The sequence below is a fragment of the Mycteria americana genome, chromosome 19 (assembly GCF_035582795.1).
Source record: "Mycteria americana isolate JAX WOST 10 ecotype Jacksonville Zoo and Gardens chromosome 19, USCA_MyAme_1.0, whole genome shotgun sequence".
Taxonomy (NCBI): Eukaryota; Metazoa; Chordata; class Aves; order Ciconiiformes; family Ciconiidae; genus Mycteria; species Mycteria americana.
In genome coordinates, this window is record NC_134383.1 from 1,125,637 (window position 1) to 1,143,899 (window position 18,263).

Consider the following 18,263-nt stretch of genomic DNA (forward strand, 5'->3'; position numbering starts at 1 on the left):
CTCTGGTGTAGATGACTCTCAGTGCAGTCTTTCGCCTGCATCTGCCTCCAATAACGTTCTGTAGAAAATCTGCTATCTCCTGCTAGCCTGACACCTACCACGACAAGAGAGAAAAGCTGTCCTCTAAAATGAATAGCTTATTCTCGACCCCCAGGTGACAGCGGCCATTCTGGCAAATCACCTCCGGCCACAAAAAGGGGACTGGAGGGGAAGAGCCAGCTGATTCCTGCCCCTGCGTTGCTCGTATCTGCGGGCACGGAGCCCGCGCCAGCGCAGAACTCCAGCGTCCCCAGCGCGGTCAGACACCCTCTGCTCTGTGGGTCTGCTCTTTTTACTTGTTCCTCCTCCTCCTCCTCCTCACCCCTCCCTGCCAAGCGGGATGTCCTCAGTGCTCCATTCCAGACGACATCTGAGCAGGTTTCCTGGCGCAAAGCTGCCCGAACGGCCGGTGCCATTACTCACCGGTGCTGATCGGGTACCAGGTGTGGAGCCCAAGCCCGGGGTCGGAAGGACTGCTGTCCTAGCTGCCTCTGCAAGTCTGGAGGGATTTCAGCTGTAGGGTTGGTCATTGCCAGAGTGTGCCTTTTTGACCTATTTGCCAAGTATCTGCAACAAGCAGGAGCACATTTTATAAGAGACTGATGGGAGTACTCCAAAAACAGGGAGCGTTAGATAATCCAGAGTAAACGGGAAGGAAGAATGCTTGCTGCAGTGCTCAGAACCGACCGGGGAGGAGCACGCCATGGACACACTGCCCATGCCCGTCACATCACTGGGTCTTCAGTGCTTAGGGGACAAGCGTAGTTTCGGCTGCTTGCGTGCTACTGCCAGCCTCAGAAGGAAAGAGTAGTCACTTGCTCTTCCCAGCAGGAAAGCCACGTTTCATCTCAAGGGGAATGCTGGTATATCCCTTCGGGAATACCCAGGTGACTACCTGCCCTCAGCGTGGATTCACTCCACTACAGCAGGTCTGCCTCCCTCTCCCAAGGCCCCACTGAGCCACGGGGAAGTCTGCTGCATGCACGGAGCCAAGAGACGAGTCACAGATAATCCGAGCAAGAGCTGGCCAGAGAACGGGCGCAGAGCAGAGCTGCTGCTCAGCTGCGGCCTTGCAGGATGGCCTTTGCACTTCAGACCTACCCTGGGGCGCCCCGGGCCCAGCCGTGAGCAGCGGCCAGCTTGTCACAGCAGGGGAAGGGTGCAGGAGGGCCACCCCACCACCGATTACGGGTGGGTAGGGCCTCCGGCTGCCCGAGGAGCAGGAGGAAGGGCGCTGGGCTGAGGAAGGGCTGGTGCCCAGCCCGGTCCGACTGCGCCATCTAGTCCCTGCTCCGCTCCCCGGGGAGTCGGAAATCGCCCAGCGACGCGCAGGGCAAAGCCGGCGAGGGAAACCGAGCGGCGAGAGGGTCCCTTCCTCTGGAGCCACAGCTCCCAGCGCTAAGGCTGGGCTTGCCTCTTGCACCAGAGCTCGGGGGCAGCAGCTTAAACTAAAGCACCCTCTGCGCTGGAACTAAGAGACTTCCGTCCTTTTGCAAACCCTCTAAAGGCTGGGGAAGCGCGCAGGGCAAAACTAGGAGCCTCCGCTTTGGCGAGGATGTGCCGAAGGGCCACACAGCTCCGTCGGCTGCTGCCCTGAACTGCTAGCTACTGGCTGCTGGGGTGCTCAGAGCAGCTGGGGGCACAGGGCCAGAAGCGATAACGCACCAAGCACCTACCCAGGGTGCCCTGGCTTGTGCCAAGCGGGGGGGCTAGCACTTTACCCACTCAAGGCCAGGTGGGATGAACGCCCACTCATGGACTATTTCCACTCTTGTGAACCAGCAGCAACGAGGCAGCTGTGGCAACTGTGACAAAGATCACTTGGCCGGCAACACCAGGGCTACTAACGGGGAAGTCTCACCTTCACTCTCCTCCCCTGCTAAGGCTCCCTGCAACTTCAACTGGTGAAGCACAGAAGAGCAGCAAGCAATAAAGTTGTTGCCTTCTCCAAACCCAGCCTCTCTTTGCTAGCTGCTGAAGCCACTTAAGCAGAAGACAGCAAGTTAACAGAATGAAGAGTGCATAGCGTTGTGGTAACTTGCCAAAGTCTGTGCCATTAGCTGTTTAAGAATCATTTGATGCAGACGGGAAAGTTTCCCAAAGAGCTTTACAGTTGTGGTTTGCTAAGATCATTTTATTTCAGACCTCCAGGGAACAATCCAATCATGAGCTATAACAGCGTTTCGGGTGGAAGAAAGTTTCCCAAAGCTCAAAGGAGATGTGACTGTTCCCTGGAACAGAGAAAAGACTATGCTCTGTTTTCAAGGTCAGATTAAGAAGGACAAAAACCGCTCACTGGTGCCTGCATACAGAGTGTTCGGAGCAGTGTTCTGAGAAGCTAAATATTTGCATCTGTCCCTGATGTTAATGCTATTTACCCTTCTCCTCTGATGACTACTGACATGTTGCAACATAAGGGGGTGGAGAGCAAGTTAACACACAACCTGGATGGGGCTTTTTCTGGGCCATCTGGTGGAAGAAGAACACGTGGTATGAAAGGACTAAGGGCAGCACTGTCGAGAGCAGCAAAGTGACCTATGGGTCCAAGGAGACTTGCCTTTCAGTGGGATCCGAACATTTCTGTGGCTTGCAACCTACACAATACTGCATGCAGGTTTCAAAACGTCTCCAGCTGAGCTAATGCTTTCACTTACGAGACTCAACTGAAACCTTAGGTTTTAGAATAGGAGAGGTGAAAGTCTGCCCAGGTAAGATGTCCAAGCATCCCCTTGCCAAGAATCAGATTTATCTGATCTGCACAATCAGAAAGACTGCCTACCATCTGAGGCGTCGTCACCGGACATTACGGGCCCTAAATGACAACTTTTCGTAGCTACCTAGGCAGCACGGCTGCGTACAGAGTCTGCGTTCCTGAGCCCTGCTAGGGAGGACAGCACGCAGGTAGGGTACAGCAGCTTAACGGGGGCTGAACGCAGCCTACAGCGCCTGCAGGTGCACGCTCTTCACCCGCTCAACACCATGGCTTAGCCTCATTTCTTTCATCGTGCTCCCCTGCAGCTGGGGCAGGTCATGAGCGTGTACCTTCCCAGCACCGTGGCTCAGTGGATGAACAGCAGCTCCTGACGCTGGAAAATACCGTGAGAGTGAGCAAAGATGAGGGTGAAGGACCAGAGCATAAGGCTACACAGAAAACACAAGACGTGCTCTGCTGAAGGGCTGTGTCAGCTAAGGTAGGGCTGGAAGCGAGTTCTTTCACATGTACCAGCTCTGACTTTCTTCTAAGCTCAGGTAGGCAAAAGGAGTCTCAGCGCACACTCTGCACAATCTGTCACTGCACACACCCACCGTTCAAATCCCCCCTTCGCTCTGGAGCACTGAAAGGAGAAGAGCTGGCAAAGGCTCTGCAGTACGGCCTCCACCCACCCCAGGGTTTCTCTGCCTGCAAGCAACCCCCAATGTGAATCCTTCTCCCAAGCGCAGCCCCTGAGGAAACGCTACCTTACTCGAGGTGGTGGCCTGTGCAAACTGGGGGGAGTCCAGAAAACTTTTCAAGTTTGAGGTAAGAAGTAGGAGCACTTCGTAACCACACCCACCACGTGTAGTGCACCAGCCGGTTAGCAGAGAAGAAACTATGCAAAAGCTACTAAGAAAATGTTAGCAAGGACATGGTTAGTGTTTTCATGGATTGAGAAAGTACAAGCATATTCTACCCGCTTCCCAGTACATGTTTGGAGCAAAGAGAACAGAAGTTTTCAGCCTGGTATCTAATAATCCTGTCCTTATTGGAGCAGACTATTTTAAGGCCTACTGCTACAATTAGAAGCTAGAGGTACCCGTATTTCCAGCAAGCTCACTTTAAGGCATCAGAGTTGGATGTTTACTGCACGTCTTGATACAAAAGCTGCATTGACACCCAAGGCCACAGGCAAGATCTTCCTACCTCCATCACTCAGCAGGGAGGGGTGAATCACTCAGCACTCATTTTGCAGGTTAGTGTGGATTGCATGCTGGTGCACACTAAGCAAAGGAATTTAGCAGTTTCAGAGTTTCTGGAGAACCTACTGCTCAAATAGCTAACCATTTCAGGGGGAACCCAGCTTCGTAAGCACCTAGTAGTGTCAGAGGAGTAATTGCCTACAGTAATCAACACCCACAAGAACAAGAGAAATGTTGAGCCTTCGCTGTAATCAACACTGTTGCCTGTGATGAGGTTGCTCGTGTTTTAATTCAGCTGTGGAACTCCACAGGGTGAGCCTCTTTGAGGGTAATAAGGGCAAATGTTAACAGACTGGGGGTTACCTCTGCACAGCTTCCTGATCTGGCTCCCCATCGGAGCTCTCCTCATCCACAGGGGTGACAGCTGGGACAGCCTGCAGAGAGAAGAGAAGCCATGGGTTCCAGGAGGCAGCCAGCGCGGTCCCACCCACACAGCAGACGCCTGACCTTCCCAGACAGGCTTTCACATGAATATACGCCAGCTCCTCCGCAGCACCAAGGACCCCTTGCGACATTCCTTCCCCAAACAGAACTGCCTGTACAAGGTTGCCGCTTCTCTTGGTGCTACCAGGAAAATTCAGTGATACAAATGCCTCAAGGAAGAATGGACGTTAACGCCCAAGACGGACATTCTAGTTTTCTCTATCAGATCAGCAAAGGAGAAGAAAAGCAACCACAGAAAAATTTCACAAACACGTTGTCAATTCCAAAGAGCAATACCAGCTCAGCTGCTAGCTACAGGAGAGCACAGCAACGCTCCCACAAGGGGACAGAGCACCCTGCCGCTCCGGAGGGGGAGAGCCTTTGGAAGCAAGCGGGCACACTCCCTGCAGCGCTTCCAGAGCGCTACTCTGTCTGCTATGACCTGGAGGCAGTCACCTCTGCCTGCGGGAGAAGATATTTATAAGCACACCGCCAATTCTCTTCTTTCCTTTTGCTACTTACTGGCGTCATAGTGACGAGCGGAGATGGACCTCGAGGACGTTTCAGCAGTTGCTGTGCGTGTAACTGGATGTTAGCTCCGCCGTCTGATGCCCTCCGCCCCAGAGGGCCCATGCCATTCAGCAGCTGCAGGGTGGGGGGCTGCAGCAGGGACTGCTCCTGGGAAGCACAGACAGTGCAGTTATCAACCCCGTACTGGATCCTTCCAGTACCCGAGCGCTACGGTCGCAAACCCAGACACCGGCACGAGGGAAGACAACCCTTCTGGGCTTCAGGAGAGATGAGGGATTAATCACCAACATCTCAGAGCTGAAGCGGGGCAGAAAGAGGCAGTGTCAGTGGAGAAGTAGTGTTTAACTCCCCATTTTCCCTGCACTCTGCTTTAGTTGCCAGGCGGGCTGCAACCTGCAGCTCCAAAGCCAGGCAGCGCAGTCCTATTTCTCCCCAGCCCGCTAATTAATTTCATATTGTAGTGTTCTTTTGTTCTTCAGCTTTTTCAGTAACCAGCTAGAATCATACCTAAAGAGACAGCAAGAGGCTAAATCTTGAAGCTTACGGAGTCCAAGGAATTGGCAAATGGAGAGAGCAAGCGCGAGCACAAACGCACCCCCGCGTGCCGGTGGGGCACCGACCGCGGCGGGGAGCACGTGTGTCGGTCCGTACCTTGTACTCCAGCTGACCCGTGGGCTGCAGGTTCTGCCTAGGCAGCACATTGTGCATGAAGTTCACATTCGGGGTCACCTGCAGGAACGGAGCCTGAGGAGTGACACGGGGGAAGCCAGGCAGGAGCTTCTGCAGATCTTCCATGACTTCCGTCCTGTGCAATCACATTTATAGACAGGTGAATTAGCAATGATGCGAAGAGAACCACCCGTGGGCCCGGTGCACTCAGCTTCCCTTCACAAAAGGCTGCTTACTGCTCTGGAAAATGGTCAGAGAGTAGTCAAGCCACTCTTTGGTTTTCGTTTGTCCTTTTTCCCCCCCTCCAAGTTGAGATTTGCCAGAGCTATCTCTTTGCATTAACCTCGATCGCATTTATCACAAAAATCTTCAGCTAGGACATGACAGCAGTGCAGCTTAGGTGAGAAATGGGCTCGCACACCAGTCAACACCACTATAGCTTACACAGAGCTAATCAGGAAGAAGACAAGGAAAGAACCCCATCCTCATCCTCAGCCTCAGAAATATTAACCGAGTTGTGCAACGGGACTAGGATGTTTAAAAGAAAGCTTTTGCTAAAGAGATACCTTGAATTTCTTTCTCTATCTAGCAGAAATCAAGTTTGCAGAAATAACTCCAAGCCGCTCACAGCAGGAGCAGAAAACCAAAGGTTTGATACCAGCTATGATACAGATACACGCATTCATCACCACCTGGTCTGGCTAAAGTGAAGCAGAGACCTGCGACCGAGGGGCATGCTGTGAGGTGTATTTCCCAGCCCAGAAACTGGAGACCACTGCCAGTCCGAAAGGTATCAACTCTTATATATCACAGAGCCCAGAAGTCCCCTTAAGGCATTAGCTTGTCATCTGCCAAAGTAGCACATGAATAAATCTGTGATATCTCAGAAGGACCGAAGGCATCTGCTAGGAGTAAATCTTCAAGTTCCCTTAATCCTCCATCAGGGCGTTAAGAGTCCAATACTAACCGGGGGTCAGCTACTCCAACTGTGTGCCTTCTCATGGAAAGGTAACGGACCAGAGCTTCAGGTGACGGCTCTTCCCCTTCATCGCTGTCCAAGTTCATTGTTCCATCAGTCTGGGCAGGCAAAACATTGGAGATGTTGAAATACAGTGTGAGGATCAAGCAGAAGGCTTCAACGCAAGCCCAGGAAAAGAACTTGCAGGGGTCATCAAAGGGGAGTACCTCACCTCTACAATTTGGTTTTCAGGGTTGATGAGCTGGACTTGTGGCACGTTGATGCTCATGGTATTGCCTGTCTGTTCTGTCTGCTGAGCAGAGAGATCAAAATCAGAAGACACGAAGCTAGCATCTCTTACAACCCCTTTACAAACACCGCCTGATTAACACCAGTGCGCAGACCTAACCGCCTGGGAATAGGGAGGTTACCCTGGAGCCCGTGAAGGTCTGTTTATTCTCAATTCTCAAGAGGTTGCCTCATTTCCCCTCCTCACTTCTGCTCAGGCAGGGTCAGCATCTCTTCTGCTTCCCTTATGACCAGGCCTCTCTTAAAGCAAATATTCATTTCTTGGACAGCAGCACAAATTGAGGAAGAAGCACTGCACAGCAGTCCTGTCTGCAAACTCTAGCTCCCAGCCAGTAACCCTCACATCGCCGCCTCCTCCTCTGTCCCTAAGCTAACCCAAGACTTAGTCTGAAGGGTATGCGCTAAGCCCACAGCCAACGAACAAACTGTTCCTAATCTCAGGATTATGGCACCCTAAATACACATGAAGTTCTCGGATGAGGAACATTTTGACGCTCCTGCCAGGATGAGGACGCTCCCAAGCAAGCGAGTTTAGCAGGTAAGGGACTGGCTGGCCTTCCAGGGCTGGGAGAACACTGTGCAAGCAGCATCTACCTGGATGTTAGCAGAGGTGGGGAAGGTCATGGTCCGTGGTATACTTGGAGATGCTGCAATGCGCAGATTCTTGTGTCTCTTCAGACGGTCGCAGAGCAGGCTGTAGATTGCACTGTAGTGATCATAAGCATCGGCTCTTAATGACTAAAAGAGGAAAAGGAAAAAGCGCTCAGTTCTTTTTGTCAACCAGTCAAATAAGCTCCGTACTGTGCTGAGGTTGCTCAGTTACTAGAGGTGATAAGCAACAAACAGGGCCATTTGTTCTGCAGTGGGAACAGGCAGGACACGACTGTCAGCCGTGGTGTCTCACCTGAATTGTGCGCTCCTTGTCCAGCCCCATGTCCACCATTGCCAGCAACACGTCCTCATTCAGCGGCTCCATCTGCCTCTCAGTCTTCAGGTGCTGACACTCCGCTATCAGCTGGAAAAGCACAGACAGAGACTTCAGTGCTGACATTCCCAAAGGCACACCAATGAGTCATAGCGCTCTGAAGAACCCGTGCACCGGGCTCCGGCTGCAAGCTGGCATGCGCTTCGAAGGCTGATGGCACACCAATTCAAAATCTAGTGCCTTAGGCTCTCAATGCCAAGGGGAAAGATACAAAAATATATGCAGATGCGGAAAGCAAGACCAGGAGACGCAGAAAGCGGAAAGGCAGCACCCCAGCACTCGGAATGAGAGTTCTCAAACATCAAAATGAACATTGCAGCACTACGTGCCCAGAGCCCCTTTGCAGCCCGGCAGGCGCCGAGCAGACCCCGCTCGCACACCAGCTCGCTTCTGCCTCTCACCCTGTCAAACTCCGCATCAGCCTCCCCAAGCTTCATCCACTTGTGTTTGCAGATCTGCTCCATGGAGAGCCGCTTGCTTGGGTCCAAGACCAGCATGTGGCGGATCAGATGTTCACATTCTGCAAGGGAAGAGAGAGGCTGGGTAGCCCGCAGGGAGGGACACGACTTCTGCAGGAGGCAGCCTTGCACTGCAAGGGCGAAAGCGCTTTTTTCTTTCGAAGCAACGCACTTCTCGGTAGGAAGTCATACATAGCACAAATATCGCTTCTCCTTCTGCACTTCGCGCCCGTTCGGTCCCCGATGTGCCACTTTGCTGCAGACATTTGATTTCCCCATGCTAGGAAGGAAGCCGCCCAGGCCGCCGGGACCCTGTGCTGTTTGCCGGAGCCCCTAGGTGGCACGCTGTCACCCTGTCCCTCCCCGCCTTGCCGGGGACACGACTGGCTTTTGGGGGTTGAAGGGCAAAGTATCCTCTGAACAATCCCCGCTCAGCAGCAGCTCGCTGTGAATTTCTCTGCTGTATCGCGGTGGACTGCTGAGGCTCTCCCCCATTTGGGGTGGGATCTAAGCGAGCGTTAAAAGCACCACGTGTTTTAGCAAGCATTTTCTGCATGAAGAGAACCTCTTCCCCAGGTAAGGTGGCAGGCAAGGAAGCTTTCAGCTGGGAAACTCCAGGCAGCCCATGCAAAATTATTCCCTAACCTGAGAGCAGGCAACCAAGAACCTACATATGACTCGTTCTTAAGTGAAGCCGCTTTTATCTGAGAATTAATCACACTTTTCAGAAACAAGATTTATTACTCAAGCATTCAGAAGCATTTTTGTAGAAACAGGACAAAGACATCCATCTCTGATGGGGCTATTGCTGGAAATTCATGTGCCATAATGCCGTAAAAAACTTCTTGTCTAAAACAGGTATAGCGAAAGCCTCTGTATTCCTAAATCACCATTCCATTTTTAGCTTTCGCATTTCCCAAAATTTAGAAAAAGTATATCTTTGCTAACATTTTGCTATAGTTTGCATAGTTACATACATGAAAGCTGAGATTTTAAATAAGAGTATTTGGGTTTCTAAATTCTAGATTCGGAACTCATTTTAGCTTACGTTACAAACCACCATCCAGCGGATAAGCTTCCCGGCATACCACTTCACTGGCATATAAATCAACTGGTATACTATAATTTAAGCGCTCCAAAGAATCCGTAAGCAGAGACGTGACCAGCGCCTGCTCGGCGCTGCAGGCGCGCCGCGGCGCGCGCACCCCTTACCTGTGGACATGAAAAATGGAATGCGAAATTTCCCACTGAGCACCCTCGCGCGCAGGTTCTGCAGCGTGCTCCCATCGAAGGGCAGAGCGCCGCAGACCAGCACGTACAGCACCACGCCAAGACTCTGCGTCCAAAACAAAGGTCGCGTCAGCAACGTTAGAGGGAGAGACTGGGAGACTGTAGTTAATTGCAGCAAGCGTTGTTTAAATAGAATAAAATAATAATAGAGAAGAAAAAGCAAAACCCATTGGAATGGACCTTGTCGACATCTCAGTCCCAGGCCAGCTTAATTCCTCCTTCAAACTTCAAGCCTAATTTAGACTTTCTTTGGAGCCTCAGAAGGCAACGGTTAAAGCAGCCTACAGCCCCAGCCTGCCCGAGGCAGCCCCGCACCACCGCGGCAGGAGGCTCTGGGCAACCCGCACGCCCAGACCGAACGCAGCGTCAGCCGACCGAACACCGCTGCGACAGCGCGGCCGTTTCCGACCCAGCTATGCCACCCTTCCCTCCCGCTCATCCGGCTTGGCTGGCAGAGCTCGGGGAGCCCCGCGAGGAGCAGAGGCAGGACAGCGGGCAACCGAGCCAGCGTCGAAAGGCAGGGCTGCAGGGCAAAGCAGGCTTTGCGTTGCACAGCTAGTGCCGCGGAGGAGAGCGTCCCAAGCCTCTGTGCTAATGCGCTCTCTGCAAAAACCTCGTGGCGCAAAGCTTGAAGTTGGCTCTTTCAGCTCTGCCAGATCAAGCCCTACCGCCGTAAGTACTCTGCCGTTCAACAGCAATGAAGTGAACCATATTTTTGGGAAACTAAATTAAAATGCATTTCTGGGCAACTAATATTTTTGGCATCGTGCCCCCCAGTAATGAAAACATGTGACATAGTAGCCAGAATAAAATTCTAAAAGCGTTTCTTCAAAAAACATTTTTTTGCCACATCACGGGCTTTTCTCTGAGACATGTACTAAGCGTTCAGGAAGCAAAACCAAACAAACAGAGCAAAAATGAGATCAAAGTAAGAGAGAAAGAGGTTCATCGCATACCCAAATGTCAACCTTTGGCCCATCGTATTCCTTTCCTTCAAAGAGCTCTGGAGCAGCATAGGGAGGACTCCCGCACCAGGTTTTAAGCAGCTGACCAGGTGTGAAGATGTTACTGAACCCAAAATCTGAAAGAACAGAGAGAACTGATGAGAGGAATACGATCCACTCCAACTGCCCAACACAAATGGTCCATCAGTAATTTGCTGAGTCTAGTAAAGCCACGTACAATCCCCTAACGGATAACTGATACGCAGACATCAGAGCAACAAGAGCGCAAAAGAGGCAAGAAGAGCAAGAGCAACGCTGAAACCACCTGGAGAGCGTGCAAATTCGCTCCGTGCTGAGCCAAAAGACGACCAAGTATTAACAGCGGCACATCCACTTCATACAGTATAAGCCACAGCCCATTTAAACAACCTGCTGCAAAACACCACGACTTAGGCCTGCTTCACACGCTACCACCATACTGCTTTTGCTTTGCAGAACACAAAGATCTTTCCAAAAGTTTGCTCTTCACTTTTCAGCCACGTGATTTCCCTGCCAGAGTCAAAACCCCAGCAATCAGATCAACTAGGGTTGCTGCAAGTCAAGTGGACGGTTTGGAACGAGGCTTCCACCTGATATTCAAGAAATCCCACATAAATCCCGTGTGTTAATTTCCAACGTTCAGCTTCTCCAGCGTCAAGTTTCACAACTTCATCAGGGCCAGGGCAGCCACCAGCAAGGACAGAATGCAGACAAAGGGAAAAAGAATGGGAAATTTTGATTTTCCAGAAAGCACTATGTGAGCTGGAAACCTCAGCTATGGTGGGCAGCTCTACAAACCAAGTCAAATCATTCAAAGAGCAAATAATAAATCCCAAAAGAGAAATTAAAAGAAAGGTCTTAACCTTACGGGCAGTCAACCATCAGCTTACATAGGCACTAATGGCATTCTCTGCTAATTAACCTGCCACCCTCTGGCACGCAGCTGGGGCTTGCACTGGAAAGAGTAAAGAAAGCAAAGTCTGGATTCAAGAAAACGGAGCTTTTTCTTATAAAAGAAGGAATTCTCATTAATCACTTCTTTCTTTTTCACCCCAACTGAAAAACAGCAAACACACGGTCACAGAGAGGCATCTCCGCATCCCATGTACAGGGTGTCCTTAGAAGCGAGCTCTGTCAGAAGGAGCCGTGCCGCAAAGGTTATCTGCAAACTGCCTCGCCTGTGTTTCTGCTAGAGGTGTGCTAGCAGGAGGCTGAGTGACATTAATGCACACGGACGGGGACCCACAGCAACCAGGACATTTTTCACGGCATTTGCACCAGCAGCAGATCCTCACAGCAGGCTTGTGTGAGAAATGCGGGAAAAAACAAGGAGGGCCAGAAATACTCAGCTTGCAAATTCTAACCGATTCAACCAAAAAGCACCGTGGCAAAAATATACAGTACAGCGAGGCCAGTGAGGGCCAACACCTCTGCGCAGGAGGCAGAGAAAGCCCAGCCACAGACAATGCACTAACTGGGGAGTCCGTGCTCCTGCTTGCGATCACCGCTTTCCTTACAGGATTTTCCATGACCTAATTTCAGGTGACTCTCCTCTCCTCCTTCAAACAGCTTCTGCAAAACTCAGCAGACCACCTAGCACAGCTCGGCACAGCAGGCGCAGTCGGCACGGCTCCTGCTAGCTCAGCTCCAGGAGGGTACGGCCAACTTTCCTTCTTACCATCCCTTCGCAGGGGGGAAAAATTCTCAATGCAGAGATGGTTTACGCTTGTGAAGAACACCTAGTGTGGCGTGTTCCTGCGGCAATACCTGGAGGACAGACAACGCTGCTCAAAGCCTACCTCAAAGCAGAGCACAGCGATGGCAAGTGTTCTTTAAAAGCACCACAGTACAAAACAAGGCGGTTAAACACCCTTTGGGCTTTTACTGTTGGAAATGAAGTCATCTAAACTTCCAAAACATAAGAGCAGTCAGCCTTTGGAGGACTATTTCAGGGAAATAGTACACAGCTGCACAATCGTCTTTTCCACCTCTGCAAGCTTTTGAGCTGTTCTGTCTCACATTTAAAGTAGGATGTGTAACAAGTGCCTGAATTACGGCTACCAGAGCAAGCAATAACGACTACAGCACTAAACGTATTTCCATCTCCTAACAACAAAGCATTTGTAGTCAAGTTCCGACGTAAACTCTTTCTGACTGTGCAAGAACACGCTGGAATTTTGGTACTTGGCGTATTTTGAGCAAATTATTCTGGTTTAGTTACTTTTATTTATCCTTATATGTACTCGAGTGGGCTTTGCAGCACTTTGGGAACCAACCATATTTTCAAAGCAGCGATTATCGCCCCGTGCAGCCCGGCACCAGCTCCAGCTTTGCACGGGACAGAGGAATGAGGTGTTCCCCGCGCTGCCACGCCGGCCCGCTAACCACACCACGCCGATAAGAGCCCTGCCTGACAGCGGCACAGCAAGCGAGCGGCAGCGCGTTCTGCAGCGAGAGCAGAGCTGTGCTGTGCCAGCTGGCGGCCGCCGCTGCCGCTGAACAGACGGGCAACAGCTGCCTCCCGCAACCTTCTCTGCTTCCGAAGAGCTGCAGGAGATTGGCTCTTTGAAACTTTACCCCCCTTTCACGTGGGCTTGAAATTAGTCCACGGGGTCGCAGGTCTTTTTGACAGCGGAGAAGAGGTGGGCAGAGAGAGCAACCCCGCAGAGTCTCTCCTTAGAGAACCGGCAGAGACGCCGCAAGCACCTCGGTGTTCAACCAGCAGGTCCTGGAGCTCCTGCCGTCACCCCATGGCTGCCCCGGATTTCAGGACGAAAAACCTCTCCCTGTGGAGAGCTGCTGCTCTACCCAGCACTTTCCGGGCTCCGGGTGAGTCACGCTGCTCGTCCCTGCGGGGAGCTGGAGCCAGCCGGCTCCGTCTTACACGGAGCACTGCTCAAAGGCTGGAAACGGCTTCCAGAACCCACCTGCGCTGCATGAACTCAGGTCAAGGCTGGTGAAAACAGCAGGCTTTTTAAAAGTCCCCCCAAAAAGTTAAAACGGGGGATCTGAAAACCCCAAAGCAAACAACAACAAAATCTCAACCAAACAAAAAAACCCAAACTACAGCTTAAATAAACTTTCTTAAAAACCGACAAGTCATCCCAGTCCAAGGAGACGTATAAATCCAAGTCCCCAGGGAGCAACCAGGTCTCGGGCCACAGACAGATGCAGAGGGAAAAGGGCATTTTCAAAGAGCAAGGTAAAAGTCACAATGATGTGATATAGCGAAAATATTTAGAATAAACATCTCTGTGCTACAAACAAGTGGGCCCAGTCCCTCACGTCTCCTCAGAGCAGAGCTTCAGGGAGCTGGCTTTCGTATCTGCACAACGGGGACTTTTATCCTCAGAAGGTGAAAGAGCAAGCAGACTCCTGCAAACGAATGCAAAGCAATGCATAGATCAGATTCCTCTCTGAAACCATACCCCAGGAAGGCCTGGGTATTTAGCAATAATCTCAACTCCTGGCTGAACTCTCTGACTGGGAGCACAAGTGAACACGGTGCCAGAAGCTACTGACTCAGACTTTGAGAAGGTACACTGGAGAAAAAGCATCCATGGGAAAAATGAGAGCGAGGGTAACAGCGTTTGTATCTTACTGTTTATGGAAAAATAGTATAGTTGCAATCAATCAAAAAAACCCCAAACCCAAAAAGCACATTGGCAGTCACCATCGAGTGAGAACAGCAGCATTAACCCACTTGAGGACTGCTACGCTATCTTGCTAAGCGTCATTTACTTAACTAATGCCGAGTAAGGGAAGCAAAGCTGCAAATGGAGGTCAGTAGTAACGTGCTAGAAAATCTGCACGGGTGAGAGTCTGAAAAACTCCCAAAGCTGACGGAATTTGCACGTTACTAAAGGCTGCGCATATGGGTATGAGAAGAACCACAAAGCTGTAGTCCCAGTCTCAGCCCTGGGTGTTTGAGATGACGCGCTGGCTCACTGCATCCTTCAAGCTATCTGCGTTGCTGCTGCTTGGCAGATAAAAAGCGACCGGACCTACCAAGCAGAGCCTTCAGAAGACACTCGAGATCCATCTATAGCTTCCATCAGCTGAACATTAAATGCATTACTGAAGAGGTCTGAGTTAGACACGGGTAACGGGTTTGGCAGTGAAGGTTTAGCTGATCCTCCGCCCTGCGTAACAGGGCTTCATGCGTTTCTGTAGTATTTATTCTGGGAGGTCTGGTGTGAAAGAGATCTGTTGCTATCGCTTCTTTTTTTGCTCTTGAAACAATGGAAGAACTGGTGTCAAGTTGTAATTAATGAGTTATAGGGACAAAACTTAATACTTGGAAAATCCTATACCATAAATCAGCTTTTCCAGGCTACTTTTCAAGTCACTACTACATCTGCCTGCCAAGTAAAACACTACCACCACCAGGGTGGGAACTATCTTCTAGAGTCCATTCTGGGAGCAGAGATTTGGAAGGAAAATAGTTTCCAACTCCCTTAGATTAAAAAAAAAAGTTTCCACATTTTTCAGACATTCACAGAGCTTGTCAGCTTGCTCATGTGTTCGTTTCTTTAGGAAATCCAGCTGTATTCCCGCTTCTACCTGGGTTAGTTTTTAACTTCTTTCTTTCTTTCTTTCTATTTGCTAGGCACCCTCCTCCCCTACGCACAGACTAGATTTTACCCCATGAACACAAGATGGCCTCAAATCATTAGCGCATCCGTTTGCGTAAAACGGACGCCAGAAAGCGCTGCTTATAAAGACCTCCTGAACGGCCTTTCTCGTAGGAGCTCCGTTACCTGCCGCCAACTCCTTCCACTGCCCAGCGTGGCAGCGACCAGCAGGCGCCTGCTGCTGCCCTCCTTCAGGACGGAGGCTCCTACCCAACTGTAGGAACCAAGTCTGACTGGCAAAACCAAGGCGTTTTCCCCACGCCGTCAGGGTGTTTCTCGGTGGCTGCACGCAGCGCAGTCCTGGGAAGCGTGAGCTATCAGGCCTTCAGCTGGCCACGAAATGAATGCTGTACCGCGCAAGGCAGCGCAGATTCGCTTAACGCATAGGAAACACTACGAACCGCTCCTGCTTCAGCAGCAACGTGTCTCTTACTCATCTTCTCCTCCCAGAACAGTGAAGAGGAGGTTATCATCCTTGTGCCAAGGAGGACATGGTTCATGCTATTAAGCGCCCAGAGGAAGTTTCATAAAGTCCTTCACTCCTTTCTACTCCTTCCCCACTCCCTCCTCACAAAGTGAGGATGGGAGAAACATCAGAAATTACTAATCATTTTACTACAAATCAAATGTTAAACTCTAATCTAACACCTACGGATGGTACATAAGAGAACAGTAACACGACGAACAAGACTGTTTCCTCTCTCCAGGACAGTATCAAGCTAGAAGAGTATTCCCCATCTCCCAGTATTAAAATGCTCACAGACGGAAAAGTTTTGTAGCCCTAAGCACTTTTTTTTTTTTTTAAAATCAAGTTACAAACCCTTGTAAAAGCTGACAAGCTCTCCAGGGAAGTCTATTAGGAGAGGGGGCAACAAAGCGCTTTCCAAAAATGCTCTGCTATACATTAGGCTCTAGCAGAATTAAATGGTAAGTATGAGCTCTTCCAAATCAAAAGCCCATGAAATGAGATGACCAGGGCGGTATTAAATCCTCTTGTTTCAATCGGTTGCTACATAATACCACAAAGCTAAATAAAGTCAAGTCTGACAGTGCAGCACAGAGCTCAGGAGCCAAGGCTCGATCTCATGCACAAGCGGATCACAGACACGCAGGCCTGTGTTAGGTCAGTCTACAAACTGCCCAGGGTGCAAGCTCTCTGGAAGGGCAGTTATTAGCAGAAAACCCCACTGCGCAGCAAAACACTGGGAACAGACTGTAAGGGCCTGTTTGCTTAATAACCTCAGCTTCCCTCCCTGCAATGACTAAAATACCCAAGGCACTGGGGCTAATTCTCTTGCTCTGTCAGACAGCATAGCGAAGCGATTCCAAGAGTGCCGTTTCCCCTTCACTGCTCTACCATAAACGCTGTCATCCTTCCTTTCCATTCTTTCTCTCTCACCTAGTCTGACCTGCTTCAAAGAAGTCCTCAACTGGCAGCAGGACTCAAAACAAGGTCAATTTTTTAATACTCGTCTCGCCCATTACCCAGTGTGTTGGAACACTGCAGTATCTATAGCCGCATATCTGCCTACGAAGCCAAACCAGCTTGCTTTTTTTTTCTTTTTTTATTTTGCACTACTTGAAAGGAGATATAAATCTCCTGGCTACAACCTGGCAGTTTCAGCTCTGGGCAGCAGGCCACACAGAAATCCAAAGCTTCCTTTAGCTGCACTGTGCTTCCTTCTTTCTGAATACCTGGAAGCAGCCAATGCCTACATTTATTAACTTCTGAAAGCAGCTGCCTTCCTCCCACACTGCTAGTCTTAGCTCACCTGCTATTTTGATGTTAAGGTTTGCATCCAGAAGTAGATTTTCTGCCTTCAGATCTCTGTGGACTATATTACGACAGTGACAAAAGTTGACAGCAGCCACTATTTGCTTGAACTTTCTCCGGGCTTCCTTCTCGGCCATACGTCCGTGGGCCACCAAGTGATCTGTGAGGGACGAAGCGAAGAACAAAGTGGTTATTCACACAGGGAGCGCAACCCAGGCAGGGGCTTCTCGCACGCTTGCGGCAAGCGACGCAGAGGATGGAGATGGGGAACGACGCGGGCACCAGCGTGTTTTCCAGGTTCCAACACCAGACGGGGTCACCGCTGAAGCGACGTGGAAAGGGACTCCGGCACATCGCTGCCACGCCAGCCCGTACCTGGGCTGTCTCCAAGTGAAAGGCTTTGAAATTATAAACTTTCCTCTATTTAGAGGACAGCTGACGGGGCTGGCTGGAAAATCAGCACTGTTTTGTGAAAAGTGTAAAGGTGTTAAAAGCTTTTTCTACAGCAAAATAAAACTTTTTCAACCTTTTCCTTCAGTCAAATACCAAGCCTCATACCACATTACCTCGACAGTGAGAGGTGCAGGTTCGTGGCCACGTGCCATCCCTCCTTCCCTCTGGTTCTTCACAGGAAATTTGTCTTTGGTCTAACAAGCCCCACCAAAGATAACTCTTGCCGAGACCAGCGAAGCCCCGGCTAGTTACAGAGACAGCCAGCTCCTCAACTTCAGCTTTCTAGCTAAAGACCTACCAGCTGCAGAAAGCGTTTAACATCATCCCTCTTCAGAGGGAAAGCCACTCACGACCAGATCGGAGCGAAACCCCGCTGTGCTCCGCAGTTTACGCCAGCTCGGCTGCAGGGGCTGCACGTCTGCCTCTGACCCAGGCTCTCCTTGCTTCTGGTGGACGCAGGGCACGCCACAAGGGACGCCTCGGCCGAGAGCCGGTCTAAACACTCCTAAAGCACGCAGGCTCCTGTTACAAATGCTGCAACTCCGTACAAAAGTACAGCTTCGGGAACACTTTTACTTCTGCGAGGCATCAAAAGAAAGTCATCGCGCGCACTTCAAAACACGTGCAGGGGTTGCTGACGCTCATAACCCGTCTCTGGGCACTTGCTACTGTTTTGGTGCAAAAACATACTTGCAATATTCAACAATGCATTTCGTTATAGAAATAGAGCTTGCCTCTACTACAGAAATCCAAGTGCTCTCAAATATCTTGTTGAAATCTATACTCTCACTCAAAGGTAG

General features: G+C 50.6%; 2 protein-coding genes across 7 annotated transcripts in view; one reads left to right on the top strand and one right to left on the bottom strand.

Annotated features, from left to right (window-relative positions):
- The window catches only part of SIK3 (SIK family kinase 3), a 91,689-nt gene that overhangs the window by 14,798 nt on the left and 58,628 nt on the right, over positions 1-18,263 (bottom strand). For 3 of the 6 annotated variants that reach the window (XM_075521030.1, XM_075521029.1, XM_075521035.1), the window contains 12 exons: positions 17,009-17,170; positions 10,576-10,700; positions 9,542-9,665; positions 8,273-8,391; positions 7,791-7,901; positions 7,481-7,624; positions 6,810-6,890; positions 6,587-6,696; positions 5,602-5,755; positions 4,942-5,097; positions 4,300-4,370; positions 463-606 (listed from right to left, as the gene is read on the bottom strand). In XM_075521030.1, coding sequence (XP_075377145.1) covers positions 463-606; positions 4,300-4,370; positions 4,942-5,097; positions 5,602-5,755; positions 6,587-6,696; positions 6,810-6,890; positions 7,481-7,624; positions 7,791-7,901; positions 8,273-8,391; positions 9,542-9,665; positions 10,576-10,700; positions 17,009-17,170 — 1,501 coding nt within the window. The remainder of the gene's footprint in view (positions 1-462; positions 607-4,299; positions 4,371-4,941; positions 5,098-5,601; positions 5,756-6,586; positions 6,697-6,809; positions 6,891-7,480; positions 7,625-7,790; positions 7,902-8,272; positions 8,392-9,541; positions 9,666-10,575; positions 10,701-17,008; positions 17,171-18,263) is intronic. The other 3 variants (XM_075521031.1, XM_075521034.1, XM_075521032.1) reach the window with 3 other exon arrangements.
- The window catches only part of SIDT2 (SID1 transmembrane family member 2), a 103,378-nt gene that overhangs the window by 7,869 nt on the left and 77,246 nt on the right, over positions 1-18,263 (top strand). The window lies entirely within an intron of this gene.